The sequence below is a fragment of the Gallus gallus genome, chromosome 11 (genome assembly GCF_016699485.2).
Source record: "Gallus gallus isolate bGalGal1 chromosome 11, bGalGal1.mat.broiler.GRCg7b, whole genome shotgun sequence".
NCBI lineage: Eukaryota > Metazoa > Chordata > Aves > Galliformes > Phasianidae > Gallus > Gallus gallus.
In genome coordinates, this window is record NC_052542.1 from 3,342,783 (window position 1) to 3,362,490 (window position 19,708).

The window sequence follows — 19,708 nt, forward strand, 5'->3', positions numbered from 1 at the left end:
TGACCCGCTGCAGCCTGCGAGCGGCAGCGTTCGCGCGGATACCAGCCTCGGGGTCCGGCTTAGCTGGAAGCCTCGCGTAAACTGAAATATTTCAGCATCACTCTTGTTTTTTCCGAATGTTTGTATACGGCAGCCTACATGCTGACTCTGGATATAAAATCAAGCTAGAAGCGATGCTGTATCAAATGCAATTACTCTCTGTCGATTTGCTCTAAAGCCATCAATCATTGTAAAGATGCTTCTCTGCACTGCAAAAGCTTTTCTCTCGTTGAACTTCAGGAATGCTTCTAGTCTACATATACACTTCATAAGTGCCCTTCTGAATGAGCTGCCGGCCTTGGGATTAAATGTAGGGGAACTTCTCTTTCTGCAGAAGTTCCTATGGTATTTTCACAGGGGGCTGTGTGGTGGCTACATTAAGGTCAGCTCGTGCCACGGTTATTCAGGTCATACTCTGTTAATTGAATATGATTCTTAAGAATTTTAGCATTGGCAAGCAAGGGAGCTACGTTATCTATAAGGGTACAGGTATTAGATCATTGTGGCTGTTTCTGGGGGCGACTTCTTTACCTGCTGCAGTTACTTTACTGACAGATCTTCTCAAAGAGAAAATTAAGTAGAAATCTTGAGTAGTTTGCTAACCACATATGGTATATCTGACATTCCACGTATACCTGGAAACAGCAGTACTTTTTTTTTTTTTTTTTTTTTTTTTTGGTCTGTTTGGGGTGATTTTTCGTTTTTGCAATACTAAATTTTATTCCCGCAAAGGGTGTGAAACTCAGGAGGGTCCTTTTTCTAATAAAATTTTGATTAGGAAATGTGGGAAGGTGGTTTTCCTATGAGGCTGTATTATGCTGAGGAAGGAAAATGGAGCTTGCAGTCTGGATTCTTTTACTGCACTGAGACACCTATGCATGTAGATACCGAAGTATTTAGTCAGGATTCATTGTATACTTACACAGAAGGTATTAATCATTATCTTTAATTTTTGAAGGAGAGAAATTAGGATCAATTCAACATGTGAGAAGAACTGGTTAATTTCAAAAATGAACAACTAATTTCATGCTGTAACATGTATGTTCTTAAGCTCTTCAGGTTCTGATGGCCTTTGCCATCAGTGATTAAAGTACTAATGAGTAGGAATTCAATATTCCAAAGAGAGATGAGGAAAGTGAGTTAGTCTTAGTGCTTACTTGTAAGGTTTAAAAAGGTGAGAAAGGATGTGTTCCCTTGATTCTTGAGCACTTCAGCTTCATAAAAGGAAAGAAAAAATGCCCATGAATTCAGAACATCACTGCCTGTGTGCAACAGCCTTTGAATGGACACAGGGTTTTCTCAGGAACACTAAAAACTGCCGGTGTGCCCCAGAAACATAATATATTTTAGCAATATTTGTTATGATTACCATTTTAATTTCCAGAGGCCACAACTAGTTTTGCATGGCTGGAATTTATGGAGCAGAACTTTTCAAGGACTAGGATTATTTAAAAAGAAATATTTTCATTTTTCACACGCAGAGGCCCTGTGAGGTTACAAAATCCACAAACCTTTCAATCTGGGGAGTATTCTTTCCTGTGTTTGCAGGAACTTTTCACATTCCTGAATCCAGTTATGGGATTTTCCTCCTAATTGAATCCAGACTTAACTCTGGAGTTATGTAGTTTGTCAGTTAGTGCAAATAAGTTCTCTGAAGTTATTTAGTGAGTGCAAATAGTTTTATTTAGCGAATGCAAATAGTTTTATTTAGCACTGTCTGTAGTGCTGTGTTTCCAGTGTATTTTGTCATACTCAAGCAAAGGGTGCAGGGACTTTCATGTTTCTAAGTTATCCAAGAAAGTCACATCTCCAAGAAATGCTCCTGTGTTAATTGCAAAGTATCAGTCAGCAGTTCAGTTTAACTGGTTTTCAGGTTGCTTTTGAATGGTGGTTTAGCAACAGAATTAATTGTGTAGCTTTTCTTTCTTGGGGTTCCCCATTGCGTGCCTCCTAGTAGACAACACAGTGCTGATAGAAGCTGCAACTGGACCAAGGCAGTCTTGGGTACTACGTATTCTGTAACCCGGGGCCTGCTCTTCAGAGATCTCTGGTAAGGAAGGATGTCTTGGGGACATGTTCCCTTCTGGGAGGTTTGGTACAAGTTATATGGAGCCCTTTTCTTCAAAAGGATGTTTCTTTCTTTCTAGTATGATAGGATTCTTTTGCACGTGCAGCTTGGGGAAGCCATGGTTGCTTGGGTTGTTTGACATCATCATTCCATAGAGGGTTCCTCTGGGCCAACTCCGCAGCTACCAGTGTGTTGTTTGGTTTTGTTTCATTGATTGATTTCCTCCTGTTTTAAGAAAAGTGGGCTTCAAATGTGCCAGTCTCAAACCTGACTTGATGGAAAAACTCTTTTCAAAGAGGGAAGAAAAATGTTTCTTTTATGCTGTGGGAGGTTAGTATTGTGCAGCTGTAAAACTACTTGTGCTCAAAACTGTTGGTGTTGCCTTCACTGAAGCATGCTGAGTAAGGAGCTATCAGCTGGAAAAATGACAGTACAGGCAAGTGCACAGAGCGATGTCAGATTTGCCAGGCAAGCTTCCCACTGTGGACAGGAGTTTGCCTGCAGAGTTTTACCCTGCATGTCCAGTTCTGTTTCCTATTTTAATCTTTTGTGAGGACTGATGAAATGCTTTTGCATGGCTTGGTTATTAGCCCTAGACTGCTGAAGCCTTCAACAGTTTGAAATCCACCAGTGTTTATTTCATGGGAGAATAAAGACCTGATAGAATTATCACCAGTCCATGTTTACTAGCTTTCTGGATGTATTGGTAAGTGGGGCTTTCAATAATGTAATGCGAAGGATTGCTAACACAGTAGAAAAAATCAATTGTGTTTATTGTACTGAGGGTAATCTGGTAAGAATGCCATCTGCAGGTGTCTATGAGACTGGTGCATAGTTATTATCTATGATTGCTGAGATCAAAATAAAAGATTTGTGATGAAATGTTCATATTGTTCCAAACGTTTGATTATTTATTAGGAAAAGAGAACTTGCTTTGCACTTCCCTGCTAAAATCAGCTCATACTTACTGTTGTCATCTTTATTTGGAAGTGTTCACTCCTCTTCAGATTCCAAACACGGGGATTGGTGAATCCAGCTCTTTACTACGTTCTCACCTCTAGAAGTCAGTAGGGATTGCAATGTGAAAAAGAAATGCAGATTCAGATCTTGAATGGAATCAGAAGCTCAGAAGTTGCCAGTTCGTTGGTGACTTAACCTGTGATTTCATACGATTATCTTCTAGATTTCAGAGTTTAAATTTTGCTTGAGTTTTTTTTAATGCTTGGTTATGTTTTAGAAAAGCATGCTTGCCTCAAAATCATTTGTATGATACTCTGTGTTTATTGCACATGAAGTGATGAGTACCTGTTGGGAGCATGAGTCAGTGGTGAAAAGCACCAGTGTATGCTGAGAAGTAAATGGTTTTAATAAGGATATAAAGTAGACTTGTTTAGAAGTCTTCAGTTTAATATAGCCACATCAGTGCGTGTGATGATGTATAAAACTAGCCAAAAATAGTGTGGCAAAATAACGTGGATAGGTACCTGCTGGGCGTTTTATAAAATGCTTTATGGGGTTAAGCAGAAAGTGATTATGTGGTTCAGTTTAGGCTAATCTGCAGCTTTTTGGGTCCTAAGTATTTTAGATCATGTGACCTAAATCCTGATGTGCTATTGATTTCCTATGCTTGTAGCAGATTTTCTGTGAGATTGAGATAAAATAAGTATCTAAGCCCTACTATACCTAATTTCTCTGTTTTCTGCAACACTGTCGTGGTTATTTTAGATGCTAATATTTTGGACACACTGACATTTCTTGCTGTCTGTTTACCAGGCATTGCATGTCCACTTACAATTTTGAACTTCTGCTTAATACAACTGCACAATGTTTAAATTAATACTGCATAGATTAAATAAATATTTCTATAAATGCCTAAGTATATTTACTAAGAGAAATATATAATAAATTAAGTTACAATTAAAATGATTGCATGGCTTTCCAGCTCAAATACTTTTAGGTAAAACTCCCTTATACTTTACTATCACTGAAAGGTAGAAGAGACTATATAGCATTTAGCCAAAGGAGTACTGAGATTGAAATGAAAAAGCTCTTTTTAATAATGGTTTGATTTCCCTGAAGATACAAATACAGCAAATCCAGCACAGGCCCTACAAGCCGTGCTACAAATTTCGTATTTTTTCTGTTCATGATACAGAATATCCATGTAAAGATAGAGTATATGTAAACAGTTCTTGGAGGTGATGTGCCTTGTTCACTGGAGTGAGGTAGTGCTGTTGTCTAGAGTGAGTCTAAACTCATCAGTTGCAGGTAATGGCTAACTCCTTCTCTCTGCCATCTTCTCTATTTGGTCCATGTGTTTAGTTGTTTACTTGAGAAACAAAGCTGAAAGAGCAAATGAGTAAAGAGGAGATAAAAGTACAGTGAAACCAAAATCAAATCTGTAAAGGCAAGGCGTGCTTTGATACATTATGCATTTCCTCAGAGTATTTGTTTAAAACAAGCCAAAGCAACACCCGGAAGCTGAGAATCTGTGTTGATGTCCTACCTTTGGGTTCAGAACATGCTTCTTCAGTTTCAGGATGTTCCTAGGTTCAAAAATGCTGCATGAAAGTGAGAGGAACTGGAACTTACTTATCTGAACATAGAAGAAATTCATACATTCATAATCAGTGATATACGAGAGGGAGGACATCTAATTCTAAAAATGGATGAAATTATTCAGGAAGTAAAAGAGTAATACAGAGTAGCAATGGGGTTTTTTAAAGGACATGAAAACAAACATCTTGGACGATACAGGAATCAGCAGAAGGTAGGCTTCCTATTATGGAATATTCCTATTCCTCCTATTTCATACTTTTGAGCTGTAGTAGAGAACTATCAGTGGTCTTGAAAAGGGCATGTTTTGTAATGGGGAAAAAAATAAAACATAATGAAAATGCAAGATGGGGGAATTTAATGAGCCTGGTCTAGTAGTTAAATAGTGAGAAATCACCCTCTTTCTTTAAAAGATTAAGTTCAACATTTAGAGCATTGACCACAGTGAGAAGGCAGAAAGCCTCTCCGTAAATTACTTTGGCTTGGCTTACCTAATGCAATAGTCAGCTGCTGTCCTGCGGCAGTGGGCTCTACTGTGGTGAGACTCAGTATAGGACAAATTGAAGGACTTAGAAAGGAGAACAATGGAGAGAGACAGTGGCCCAAATTATCTATTATATATTCAACCACAGGATAAATACTGTCTCCATGACTTAACTGACTGTGATGTGACAATGAGTGGAAAACCTGTGGTTGAATTTAATAATTCCTTGGCTAGCACTGATCAGAAACTTGTTGCAATAGAGACACCCACTCTTCAATGTTATCTAATCTCCAAATACAGGATGCAGAGCTGTTTTCTAGTTTCAGCCCTTTTGGCAGCAGCATTATGGTGGTTGTAATGGGCATGAGGAAGACAGAACGAGACTGTGGGTCAGTCCATGGTTAAAGCAGTGTTTACAAACCCCCAGAGTAATTGTGAATTCCTGTCTGGTAGAAGGGGAGTCCACCTCCAAATAACTCCAGGAACATGCTGCCAAGCTCGAGGCTAATACAGATTAAAACAATTATCCTCTTAATTTTTTAAGTTTATTTTGGCAGTATTCTGAAGCTTTTAACTGCCAAGTGAGTTAGTCACTCAGGAGTAATTCTGAGAAGACCTAGAGGAAAGCAGTGGGCAATAACAGAGAGCAAAAAGCTCATGAGATTTCTGTTTTGTCATCTTCCATTTCATTGTGGAGACAGTCTGCAGCAGGGTTAGCAAAGGAAACATGGAACTGTAGTGACGTGCAGTCTTTCATTCTTACCTTTCTTTTTCAGAGTGGTTTGTTGATTGTCTGTTAGTTTGAGCACGGGCATGGGCAAGTTGGCTGAAGTAATAGAAGTGTAACAGGAATCTGGGCATTTGCAAAAAAGAGGTGAAAGGGTGATCCAGAGGTTCTATCAGCAGGCAATGAGGATAAAGCTTTCCTAGTGTTTGTTAGACTGATGTAGAAGCTGCTGTGACCCGTTGAATGGTTGCACACTCAGCTATTGTGGCTATGGACAAATAAACTCCCGAGTCTTGAAATCTTGAATTCTTGGTTATTATCTCCAGCACTGCTCCCAAGGAAGAACACCTTACCGCAGACCACATACTTTGGATTTTAGGAATACACTTCTTTTGCACAGAAAATGGTGTATTTTATGAAGAAGAGTTAAAACTAGTTTGTGCTAAGCAGGTTACGAAGGTTGATTGGCATTCAGTTATTTTTTTCCCCCACCATCATATTGTTATGCCATTTTTGCTCTCACCTGTGTTTTAAATGGCGGTGCCAGAGGGAGATATATTGTAAGTAACAGCACATGAGGCAAGCTCTGCTATTGCAGAAGCCTTCTTGGCAGCTTTTGAGATGCTTCCAGTTCTGCTCAACCCTGCCTTATATTTCTGTCAGTCTCAGAGTCATTGGTTTTTGTTGGTTTGGGAGGATTGTTTCAATTCAGTATTTCTGTCGTTACTACAATTTGTTACCTTGAAATACCTTAGTGCTCAGAGCTTTCTACATAACCAGCCCAGAGCAGACTGCTTCTGCAGATAGAAATCTCTGCACTTGCAGAGATCCCAGAGCGCCCAGTGCCTGGTCATTTGTTGTCTTAGTCTCTTCCAAACTCAGAAGGATGTTCTTTCATTCTCTCTTTGCTGCTAAAAATATGCATGTTTATGTTTGTAAGTAGAAATAATTTGTCTAAAATCAACCCAAAGGATGTACTTTCTCCTGATTTACAGAACATCACAGTTGCTGTTAATTGTTTATATTTTCAGGTAACTATTGCCTTGTTAAAACATGACAAAATAGCAGGAAGAAAATGAATTTTAAACAAAAACAGTGTTACTGAGATACAAAATGTTAAGCATAATTCTTAGTTTAGACTGGTGTTTAAATTGTGGCATTTCATTGAAGCATTGGCTGCCTTTTATGTGTTGTGACAGAGTGGTTACTAAACCACTGCTCTTTATTCTGCTGGATTGGAGCTCTCCTACTGAGTGCACCGAGCCTGTCCTGGGAGTAACTGGTGGAAAATTTCCTTCAGCTCAGGAAACGAGCTGTTGAGTCTGGTGCAGGACTAATTGGAAAGGCAGTGACTGCTGCAGAGAACAAGGATTCTCAGGAGATAGCCATCTTTGCTTTTGGCATAGGTGAAAATGGTACTGGTTCATCCACATGATAGTTCTCTGTAAGTAGATTTATGTCTAGATAGTATGCAGTGCAGATTATTTGGCAAATGCAGCCTCTTTAGAAACAGTATCTTCTCAGAATACCGTTGGGGGGGAAAGAAAAAGCTAGAAAAAAACAGAATAAAGCCTAACCACAAAACAACTACAACAAAAATACCCCTTTAGTTATAAAAGGGAAGCACTGAGCGTGAAGAGGACATCAGCTATAAACTGATTATTTGTACAAGTATTAGCTGATTACTAGCCAGTTTTATGACCTGTGAACTCAGTGAGAGACATGTTGAGAAGGATCTGAGTTGACTACGTGCATGATGCAGCCCATAGCTGCATGAAGTGCTTCATGTTCATGAAGCTAAATAAGCTCCTTGGCCAAACAGTGTTGGGTCCATGTGCAGGAGTAAAGGTTTAAGCCTATGTTTTTCAAATTTGTGTTCACTGTAAGATATGTATACAATTTGTATTCTGATTGTATCTTTCTACGTTGTGGTGGGGTAGCCTGCTGATAAAGAAGGAAAAGTGTGGATAATAGGCTGTAAACTGTTCTGAGAAGGCTGAGGGCTTTGTAGGAGCATGGGACTATAACACCTCTTGAATGTAAGTTGCTGCAGTTCTATTATAGAAGCAATAGAAAAGTTAACCTAGTTTTCTAAATAAATCCAGTACACCACTATATGCTGGAGTGATACTGACCATCCCTTGACAGGTATTTCACTATAATGTACTACTGAATTTCTGACTCCAAATGGTACAAGGAAGCACAGCCATGAGAAGTGTTGACAGTGTAATTTAATTTTATTTGTAGCATTGGCATTTCATGTTTGGGACATTGTTTTCTGGATTTTTTTAACCTTTTTTTTTTTAATGAGAAACATTCCATCAGATGTGAAAGGAACACCTTCTGTTGCCCAATGCCTAAGCAGAAAGCCTAACCAAACAAAAACTCAATATTATAAAGAACAGAAAAATAAAACAAGGTAAACAGTAATACTTGACTTCTGTGTATAATACATTGATTTAAAACATCTGAGTCATTCTGTCTGTATAGACAAGTTATAGAGTAGTAACAAAGTGCAGGAAGCAAATTGCTAAGTTGAACTAAGGTTTTAAAATAGAAAGTACTTTAAAACAATACTTTAATACAGTTTCTTGCCATGATTCCATCATGCATCAATACAAATCAAATCCCGTGGCAACCTGTGCCTTTGACAGTCTTTTTGTATCATTATGTAAATAAATGGCAGTAATGATCAAACTCGCAAGAGGGTTAAAAACATTAACACAAACCATCTATTTATAAAAGAGTTGTATTTAAAAAAAAAAATTAAAAAAAAATCAAAGTGCACTGCTGGTACATCTTACTTGAGGCTATTTGAGATGGATTTAACACAGGGGTCTGGTCCAGTCTCCAATGATTTCAATGCTTTCTTCAAGCACCAGGGGAATAAAGAACCGTGCGTGTTCTGCTACTAGCATTGCTATGACTAGCACAAAAACTGAAAAATTGTACCAGAATAGATACGTAAACATCTTTTGTATGTTGAGGAGGCAAACACTTTTAAATTATCAGATGTGTACAGTACTGGTACTTAATGTTTGGGTGCCAGTACCTGACTGGTCCAGTAATTGACATTCAGATCTATTTCTAATTACAGATAAGGTATATAACAAAAAAGTAAATATTTGGTTATTAATATATTCTACAGTTCAGCAACCCAACCAGTCAGAACTTATCTTGCCAATTTTAACAATCTTCAAACTCTTGTCTTCCATTTGTAGATAGTACTGGTCTTTGAAAAAATAGGTGTACCCTGTGAAGGTAAACAGAATGATATACTCAGTCAATTATAGAGCACAAAATCTTTGATCAAAGCTTTTTTTTTTAATTTCACAAATCTTAATGAACTGCGAGAGTTATTTCCTGAAATATTTACACACATTAAAAATGTGCTGTGTTTTTTGTTTTTTTTGAACTGTTCTGTGAGCCAGAACTTTCCGGGCAGAAACATTTGCTGGCGAAATTGATGTTGAAACTGTAATCAAGTTGGGACTCGTGATGTTAGCGATGTTTCCAGATATTTACACTTATCTGAGCAATATAAGAGGCCATGTGAAACCTTGGGCCAAGCTCTCAGCTGCAGTTGCTAGGATAAAATAAATAAATTATGACGGGGAAGTGGGGGGAGGGAAATACCACCTGTTTGTGCCTGTGATCAAGGCAGTATCATGCTCTAGTTCTGGCTGTGCCAGACGAGGATGATGCAGAAATGATGCTGTGTCTGCATGCCTGAAGGGTAGTCAGGAAGTTGGGAAACTTTCAAGAAACTGGGCCTGGCCTGATCATGCCCTTTGGCATTAAGGCATCCTGTGCCTTAGGAGCTGAGTGGCAGAAGCCACTTATTTGCTTTCTGAAGCTATGTGAGATAAAGAGTTCTCCAGCAAGCTGATTTTCCCCATGCAAAAATGGACGTCAAATTGTCACACATTCAAATGCAGGTTTTCTTTAGTTTTTCAAAGTGAATCCATCATGGGTAGCTCTTCTTCATTTATGTAACAGCCTGACATTTGTGTAGCAGGTATCTAGATCAATACAACATACAAATTGAAAGCACTAAGATGCATTAAGACACCTTAACAAGTCATATATGGCTGTTACTATTGTTAAGAAAATATCAGGAAAGAAAAGGGGTAAAATTCTACTAAAGACTGTTTCTCATCTTGTTAATATTTGCACACCGTTCATTATAATGGAAGTAACAGATACAAAGCAAATTGAAATTAAATAAGCTTTGTGAAAAGAGATATTAGGGAAACTATTATTTGTTTGGATAAAAATATTCCAGGAGAAGATGTGTTCTGTAAATGTTTCATTTCAAAAAGCTTAAGCTGTGATCAGTAGGGTGTAGTTCTCAACTGCTGCTCAGTGGAAAAATACAGATAAGTTTGTTTGAACTAGTAGCCTGCAAATCTGAATGGCAATTTGGCTCTTATTTATGGACCACAAGAAATTATCCACAAGTATCCAGTAAGTGTCACAGGAGGCAAATAAAAGAGTCAGTGACTTAAATCAGATTATAGCTTACCGCTGTCAGTAAGACCCAGGACAGCATCGAGGTTATCTGGAACTCCATTCCAAGAATCCGCAATGAATTTTGGGGTTGCAAGCTCCATTTTTTTCTTTTCTTCATTGTACCTGAAGTGAATTATATCCATACATTAAAAACCTGTATTTAATGTGAAAGTTTAACTTAATTTTTTAGGGATTCTGTGATTGTGTAAAGCAATCAAACAGAAAAGATAACGGAGATTGTAACATTGTTTTCATTTCATTATTTTTATTCCTGATAAATTTTATACCCTGTGAAATCTCTTCTTCTGAAAATGCAGTTCTCAATGAACTCAGACTTTTCTTAGCAAAGCATTTTTCACAAGTGTAGCTTCAAAGTTCCAAATTCTAGGAAAGGTGACTTTTCAAGCAGCAACCAACATGTGAAGGTGGTAGATTTTAATGTGGATTTATAAAAAATCTTACTTGAAATTTTATGCTTGTAGATCACTTAATTAATGGATTATTACTAAATTACAAATTAAGTTCCTTAACTTTTCAATTAAGAACTCTATTATTTTCACAGTTCTTTTTCTCTTTGTGACAGTCAAAAGATAAAGGCCATGTTAAAAATATATATTCATTTCTTTGAAAAACACAATGGCTTTCACACTATGCTTTGAAGATAAAACCTCATCTGAAGCAAATCCAGACAACTTCAATAAGTCTTGAAGTTACTTTGCAGTGTCCTTCAGAAGTGAGTGGGCCTGCATGTATCTGCAGCTCTAGATGATCAGGGGTTCTGTGGAAGATGCTTCTCCCTTTTACTGACTTAAAGTTTGGAGTCAGTGCTGAGTTGGAAAGGTGGAGTTGCCCCAAGGAGCAGTGACATAGGATGTAGTTTGGCTTCCAGTGTATATGAAGACTCAGTCACTCTAGCAGCATTTCTTCAAACCCAGCAGATTTCAGAGAGGTTGTCTGTGACTAACACTGGAGGGAGGGAAGTGTTTATGATCTTTCTTTCTATTTTTGGTCACCTTTCCGTATTTCCAAAAAACCTCATTACCGTATGGAAGTACTTGGTTTGTATCCTATGGTACACTGATACAAATGAGAAGCATGTTAGTTAAAAATGATTTATATAATTAATTTAAATTGCTTCCTATTTATTCCTATTAAATTGCTTTGGATATTTCAAGAAAATCTAGTTCCTTGCTATGTAGCTTTAAAACTTCAGATGTGGAATCTCAGCCAGCTCCTCTTCCTCTCCCTCACATAACTCCACTTTGTTCAATAATATTGTTATAATAACACTAAAATAGCTTGGGGCTGGAGGAAGGGAGAGGAGAAGGCTTCCAGAAAATCCATTTAAAACAAGTGTGATAATAGCAAGAAGAGTATTATGGTATGTAACTATTTCGATTCTGTGGCAGAGTCCTTGTATAAAATAAAGCGGACTCAAATGTCATTGCATCTGTTAGATGCATTTTTTTTCCTCAAATATTTTGACTTCATCTTTAAACAGAAAAAAATCACATCAGATTATTCTTATTACTTAATAAATTATGCATTTTGCAGTGACCACAGTTGATAAGGTACTTTGATAGGACTACAGTCTGTGGCTAGAATGATGAATTACTTGGGAGCCTTGGAGTACAGTTAATCAAAACAGTGTTTGGGACAGACCAGCAGTTTTGCTAACTCATAGTCTGTAGCTTTTGGTAGGAATCACAAGTATTGCAAATGACTGAATTAAAATTACATTTTAATTCATTACATTCATTTAACAAGATGATCTCTGCAACATTATAAAGTGAGTAAAATCTTTAGCTTTTAAGTTTCCATGTTTCCTAGAGATAATGGATAAGAGTACAGTCTTCAAAGTAATCTCAGAGGCATGGAATTGCAGGGGTTGGAAGGGATCTCAAGAGGTCCTTGAGTCCAATCTCCCTGCTAAAGCAGTTCCTTACAATAGGTTGTGCAGATAGACATCCAGATGGGTCTTGAATATCTCTGTAGAAAGAAACTCCACAACCTCTCTGGGCAACCTGTTCCAGTGCTCTGTCATAATGTTATGATTAATTGACAGTTGTGAAATGGTATGTTATTTACTTACAGGAATCCCCAGCCATTAGGCTATAAAAAAGACAGTAATCCAATTCGATGATAATATGAAATTAATGTTCATGTAAAATTGACTCATTTATACTTTCTTTTATATTTTTCTATACATTGTTGATGTTTGATGTTTCTGATTTTTAACTTCTCTCTACATTGTCAATTTATGAGTGGTTCAACTTTCAGCCCATTGCTTAATGGCTGCATTCCTAGAGTGTAGTCCTGTTCCAGGAAGAGATCTCTGATAGTAAAAGCTGAAGTTAGTGTTTCCATTCTGGTCTCACCCTGTTCTGATAGGCAGCACCCAGTTCCTCAAAGCACCAAAGTTTCTGCTTTTTAAAATGATCTTTTGTGCCACATCTTCCTAGTGGTTAAGATACTGAAATTCTATTGAACACATTTAGTACACACTTTGCCAGGCACAGTCTAGGATGTTTATTTCAAACATGTTAATCTTTGCACATTTTCAAGACATTTCTTTCCTCATCTCTGTCTGATATCTTTCCTGCACAGTGTGTTTTTGCAGCAGGTTACTGGCCAGCTCGATTGCAGTCTGAGTGCCCTGGAAAGTAACTTAGATAAATGTAGTTCAATACCCAGCCCTGCCACAGATTGCTGTATAACCCTAGGCAAGTCCATACATCTTATTTCCTTCCTTAGAAATAGGCCCTTGCTTGTCTTACTTACCTAAATCATAAAGCCTCTGGTGAAATTGTTGATGGTTATACTAACACAATTAGATCCCATACTGATTAGGGTTTTTAGTCTCCATCGCAGTCTAAGAATTCTTTTGATAATAAAATGGCATATGAGTTTAGTTGATTGTTACATCATATTTTGCATCTCAGACAGTCTTTTGAACAGGAAACCTACCCCAAATGTACGTTTACAGACTTTTGTGAGTATCTGTGGACTTACTTGCAACAAAACTTCCCTGAGATGTGCTGGAAACATGAAAAGGGTTGCAAAGATTGTCAGAACAAATAGATGCCTCGATTTTTCCCAAGGTACTAACAAACTTTTTGCTGTTTGTTCAGATCTCCTCAGTGCCAACTCATTAGTAAACAAATGTGTTAGTGGCTGGTACATCAACTGCCAATGGGATTGCAGTCATCTGCAGGGTGTTTTATTAGTCACAGGTTGTTGTTTCTTTTGCATGCAGCACCTTCAAACCTGTTGGCTTAGTGCAAGAATTTCAAAGGCAATCCAGCTTTTAGCTTCAGATGACTGGTGATCACCCCAATGTTTAGGGAGTCCTTTCAGAGCTTTCTCCCACCAGTTTTGAGCTGACAGTAGAGACAACATGCCCCTCTTAAGAGCCTGGGACTGAGTGGGATGGTTGCTCAGACACAGGGCTTGAGGGGGATGAGTTGTTAGTGGTGGGCAGTCTGATATGGACACCAAGATCTCCTCTTCTCTTGGAAGCTGTTACCTTAATTACATGCTAATCTCCTGCTACCATATGGAAGCTGTCTTGGCCATATTTCTCAGGTCAGCATCCTTTCTCACCACCCTTGCTCAACACCACTGTCAGTGCTGTCCCAGCAGCCCTCATTTTGAGTTGGCCAGGGATGAAAACCCTGATCTTAATTCTTGCCTCCCAAATCTGAATGTGCATTCAGCACTAGAGATACGAGCTTGTCTAACAGCATACCACCTCTTCCATGTCTCTTACTTCCAGTATCTGTCTCCAGAGAAAATATATGTCTTCTTGTTTCTGCCCCAGTTGAAGGCTGCATCAATGCGTTGCACATCAGGGGGTAGTCCCAGGCTGGTGAGTTTCTTTGGATAGCCCCTATCCAGGTTGCTGGCTGTATAAACCCAGTACTCATTTCCTAAGAAAGAGAAAAAACAAACTGCTTATTAATCAGGCACATAGGAATATTTCTTCTTTTACACTTGGATATGGCAGTTTTTATTGTACTAATTGTACTACTCGTCTTTCTAGTATTTTTCTGTCTGTGACATACTAAATTAGAGTGCAGATGTACTGAGATCACAATTTCTGTTTTTGCCTCTCAGTAATACGTATCATTTCAATGTGCTTTTGCTTCCTATTTCTTGTCTGTTTCATTTTTCTGAGCTCTGAGCCAAAGAGATTGCCAAATGTGCAGCTCTTTAAAAAAAGAAAGAAATTAAAAAGCATGGTTTGGGTATTGTAAAACATACAGTTACTATTTGGTAATCTTCTGTGTGATAAATATGGTCTGAAACCAGACATGGATCAACACGGGTCAAACGCAGAAACTCATGCTTGCCCTCTATTTGTTTTATTCAGCAATTTGTCTCCTTGGTTTGTTTTCTTCAGCAACTTTATTGAGCTGTTACCAGGAAGTTTTTGCCCAGAATTCATATTTGTGTTGTCCTTTTTGTCATGACATTTTCTAATTTCTCTTCAAATACGTTGTGGTGGAAGAGGTCTGTTTCTACATTCCTTACATGGATTTGTAACTTACTTAGTAAGCACCTAATAAGATTCACTGAAAGCCATGGAAAGACTTGTTCATGAAAGGATATTTCCTGGATTCTATGACACAGATAGTGGGAAGGAAAGCATTTAATATAAGAAAGCTATAAAATGTAGCACTTGAGCTCCTGAGAAGTTGCCACTTCACCATTCAGAAGCAAAGCATGGTTCTCACTTACAAATAGTTACAGGCAACTTTCAAACCAGCCTTTGATAGTCTGAATAGTTCTTATTTAAAGCAGGTTAGTTATATTTTTTTTCTGGAAAATATAAAGAAAAGGAGAGAGATGCACATGTAATAGGATTAGGTATAGTATATCCAACTTTTAAAGTGTTTTGACTTGGCTGAAATAAAACATCTTAAAGCTTTTTTTCTCCCATGTAAACTAAAGGAAATAGCCTTTGAGACATATGGAATAGATTACCATTACTCTTTTCCGTCCTGTACAGAGAATGTACAGGAGCGTGGGCCATGTGGTTTTTATATGATTGGAGATGTTTAGTCATGTTTTTGGTGGTTACTGGAGCCTAGTTTTTGCTGGCTCAGTTTTTCATGTTGAAAACAGCTGCCCAGCTCTGCTAAGTTGGATGGTACAGCTGAACCATATGTGTGACTCCGGATGGCCAGAGCAGGGCTGCCTAATCTCCTCCCTCTGGTGCAGGCAGTGAGCATGGCCCCTTTGTCCTCTGCTGGTGAGCCACCAAGGCAGATCCTTGGATGCCAGAGTAGAAGTCAGTCTTTGGCAAAGGAGAAGAGGAGGAGAGGCATGGGAACAGAAGACGTAATATTCCCAAGAAACATGCACAGAGACAATAGCTTATCATGAGAGGAAACAGAAAGAAATAACGCAAGAATGGATGTTGGGTTGCTTTGTGTATTAAGTAATAATTCTTGTTTAGTCCTGCTTATTGTTGAATGCTTCTTTCCGGGTGCTACTGGCTCCCTTTTGCTGTAATGGTGGCTGTATGCTGTTCAGAGCCTTTCAGATCCAGCCTTTGTTGCAATGTCCTCAGCATGGGATATTTGATATCTGCTGCCCGTACCCACTGGCTATGCTTACTCTCAGTCAGGCTGTTCCCTGGCCCAGTTACAACTCAGAGTAACTTGAGCTTGAATGCAGCATTTATGCAAATGCATAATTATATTTTAAAACTAAAAACAGTACCTGCAAAAAATACAGCCTTCTCATCCTGAGGGGACTCGTAGACAGCATCGATTTTCTCTGGCAGATCAGGCCAGAATGTAGCAACGAGAAGAGGACCTGTGGGTTTTCCTCGAGGGTTTACAGTCCTCCACATGAATCTAAGCAGAACACAAAATAGTATGAGGTTTACAATGAACTAATTCACCAGGACATCTGTTTCTCATCAGTTCTGGCAAAGGCCATGTGTGCACGTATACATGTACATGCACACACATTAGCAGCAGCACACACTTATAATTGTTTTCCTACAATGATTGCAAAATCAAATCATTTAGAAATGTATTGCTAAAACAGTTGCATAATAAGTTGCATGCTGGACTGTTGATTAAATTGCTTATGCTGATTGCTTTGGAGTTCATGTTGCTTTTTGCATCAGAGCAAAATGTATTCTGTGCTTTGATTATATAAATAAACTCATTTACAGAGCATTTAAGCTATTAGAGCTCTCCTGCTGTTGTGTGTAGAGCAGATGGATGAACGTTTGAAAAAAGCAGAGATTGGTATTTCATGGATTGCTCTTGCAATTACTATTGTAGTGACTAGAGGTTCAAATTTAACAATGGCATATCAGTCTGCTTGGAAGTGAGCTTGGCTGTGAAGGAAACTGCTAGCTCTACAAATGCTCATGAGAGAAATGCAAAGGATTATTTCTTGGATATTCTATGTGTAAGTAGGATCGTCATTTGACTTAAACTTTAAAAAGCTGTAATTCAAATGGCAAAGCTTTGTGCAGAAGGCCTTTGGTACTCAAAATGGCACTGCTATTTCCTCCTCCACAGAACAAGCAACTTTTTTCCTCAGCAAAATAGAAGCTTTGCCATTGTCATAAAATGTAGAATCAGCAGGCTAATGGGATCATTTTTGCACCAAGCTGGTTGCTATTAAATTCGCAGGTCAAGCAGCTTTCACAATTATTATGTTACTGAAGATCAAGGTGCTACTGGCATATGATTTTTTGCAGAGAATAAGTTATCATTACCCATGCCTAACCAGAATAATTAAACCTTTCAGAAACCTAGGAGCTGAAAGTGATTTATTTATATATTTTAATCCAAAACTTGGAGAATCAGTCCTAAATTCATATGATAAATTCCTGTGTTTTTATTAACAGACGTTTGACTGTGAACAAACAGTATTAGCTAGGACAAATAAACCATTTTGAAATTTATTTGCAAGTATAATTAGTTGCTATGTATTGAATTAAGATAGTGTTTGAAATGAGGAGCAGTGCAACTGGCAAAGTGCATTGTTTTTTCTCTCTCCATTAAAAATATATATTAATTAAATCAGACATATGCTACTAATAATTAATATAGTGGTAAGTTAATTCACTCTCATTTTGCAAGCACAAATGTGTTTTTAATGTGTACAAAAATATATCAGCATATCACATAATCTTCTGTTTAAAAAAGAGAAGAAAAATAAGGTGTTCAGCTAATTACTCTTAGGACAGTTTTAAAGTGCATGCGAAATACTGTAAAAGGTAATGATAAAAGGTAATGATAAATCTCCTCAAACATCGCCAGGAGCTTGCCATATGCCTCCACCACTGGCTTCCAGAGGTGCTTCAAGCCCAGGCCCTCACAGTAATAAACCATCAGATAGAAAAGTAGATTAAAATGGAAATCCATATAAGAAGTCTTTCCAATACTGCATTCATAAAAGTAGCTCCTTTAAAAATGCAGGTTACAGGATTCTTAGTCAAATTCAGAACTGATTTATGGCTGAATCTGAGCTAATGATTGCGATCTGCACAAGTTCCAAACTTTTTAGAGCCAATGGAGACTTGAATACAGGAGTTTTTATTAAAGTGCACATTTTGAGGGACTTGTTGAAATGGTGAGGCTTTCTCTTGGAAAGGGAATCTTTGTTGAAGATGTATTTCCTTTTGTTTTTTGGATTGAGTAAGACGTGTTTTTATTTCTACTCCTCTTATTGAGGAAATGGGGGAAATACTTATTTGGCTTTCTCATTTCTCTTTGAAAATGTTGAAATGTTTAAACTCATTCAGGTTAAATTTTAATATTAGATATATTCATACGTCTTTATGCTTGGTACTTTATATTCTATTTTAACATAATTGCCATTATTATTTGTAGTATTACTATTATATGCAGTCATATAGAGGGACCAAAGTGGTGGTCTGTAGTCCAATATTCTGGTTGCTTTGAAAACACTGTCCCAGTAAAAGCCTAAATGATTCTCTGTGTATTCCCATTTATTTATATGGTTTGAGATGTGATTTGAATGAAAAAGAAAAATTATTTTTTGAGGGAATTCATCTGATCTGACCTTCTTTTTTGCTACTTGCCCCTTATGGCTATGTAATGTGACAGCTGGGATCATTTTCATGAATCATAGAAGTCACACAACATTTTGTTTTTTGAATTCCAAAAGTGAATCATAATGTTGTTTGCCTGATATTTGGAAGCTGCAAGACTGGCAGGCAAATCTGTTCCAGAGCAAAACAATTAAACAATTGTCTGCTTTTGCTGAATGTTAGATAAGGAGTGAGGCAGATGAACAGATTGTCTTCTATTTGCATAGTTCTTTAACTGACTGGATCTGAATGCAAAATACTTCTATTTTGTTCAGATTACAAAGAATAGTGAATTGCTCTGCTGATTTAGAAATTGATTTGAAATTGTTCCTTGCTGAATCAAGCCTTGTGTGGTTACTGCTTCACAAAAGCGGAAGTGAGGTGGAGGTCCTGGCTGAAAGCCAAAGCTCACAGGTGAGCCAAAGCCAGTAAGGATGCTGTGAACACTGTGGAACATGTAAGGATGTTTACCGCTCTGAGAATGTGTTTTTCTTTTTGAAAGCACTGAGATGAGGTAAATACTTTAGCTCTCTGAGTATGCTAGCAGAAGTGAACACTGGTTTTGGCAAACTTGTTAGGCCACGGTGCAGAAGTGAGCTCTACAGCTTACTGGAGGAAGGGTCCAGAGCTGGCTTTCTGTGAAGCTGGCCTGTTGGTAGAGTGAGACCATTTCTTGGCCAAGTGGGGGCTATTTCTAGCCATTACAGATGACTGGCTTGTAAGGAGTCTGAGCCTGCTCCTGTTTGGGCAGAGGAACAGTATGGGAGGAATTATACTCAGCTCCCTGAACATATTGAACAAATCCTTTTTGCTTGTAGTAGTTGTAATACAAATGGAGAACATTAAAAGTCCCCAGTTATAATAACATAATCACAGCCTCTGCATTGCTGAAACTTAAAGTATTCAATAAAGATTATTTCTGATTTGTTGACAATCTGTCAAGGAGCAAAGAAAATGTGAGTTTCAGTATGTCAGATTGAGATGCTTGTATGTTTATATATGCTAGGAGATCATGTTTGATTTGGGCATACACGCTGAAAATATGTGGTCCTAGATCTTCAGTTGCTTTGGAAGAATGTTCACAGCAACTGAGGATGAATGAATAAACCAGGCATTGATTTATGGAAGGGAAAAGAGAGCTTTAGAGTATCTCAAGCATGGTGACGCCAAGTTTCATAGTCTTTAGGAGATGCTCTTCATTGCTGAGCAGCTCGGTAATGCAGGCCCTGGCAAAGG

The 19,708-nt window shown here is 38.0% G+C and overlaps 1 protein-coding gene and 1 long non-coding RNA gene across 2 annotated transcripts in view; one reads left to right on the plus strand and one right to left on the minus strand.

Annotated features, from left to right (window-relative positions):
- Positions 1 to 19,708, plus strand: part of LOC107054270 — a 112,511-nt gene that overhangs the window by 15,012 nt on the left and 77,791 nt on the right. The window lies entirely within an intron of this gene.
- MMP2 (matrix metallopeptidase 2) overlaps positions 8,093 to 19,708 on the minus strand; it is a 34,709-nt gene continuing 23,093 nt past the window's right edge. The window contains exons 10-13 of the mRNA NM_204420.3: positions 16,114 to 16,250; positions 14,156 to 14,315; positions 10,400 to 10,509; positions 8,093 to 9,127 (exon numbers count right to left, since the gene is read on the minus strand). Coding sequence (NP_989751.1) covers positions 9,024 to 9,127; positions 10,400 to 10,509; positions 14,156 to 14,315; positions 16,114 to 16,250 — 511 coding nt within the window. The 3' untranslated portion in view covers positions 8,093 to 9,023. The remainder of the gene's footprint in view (positions 9,128 to 10,399; positions 10,510 to 14,155; positions 14,316 to 16,113; positions 16,251 to 19,708) is intronic.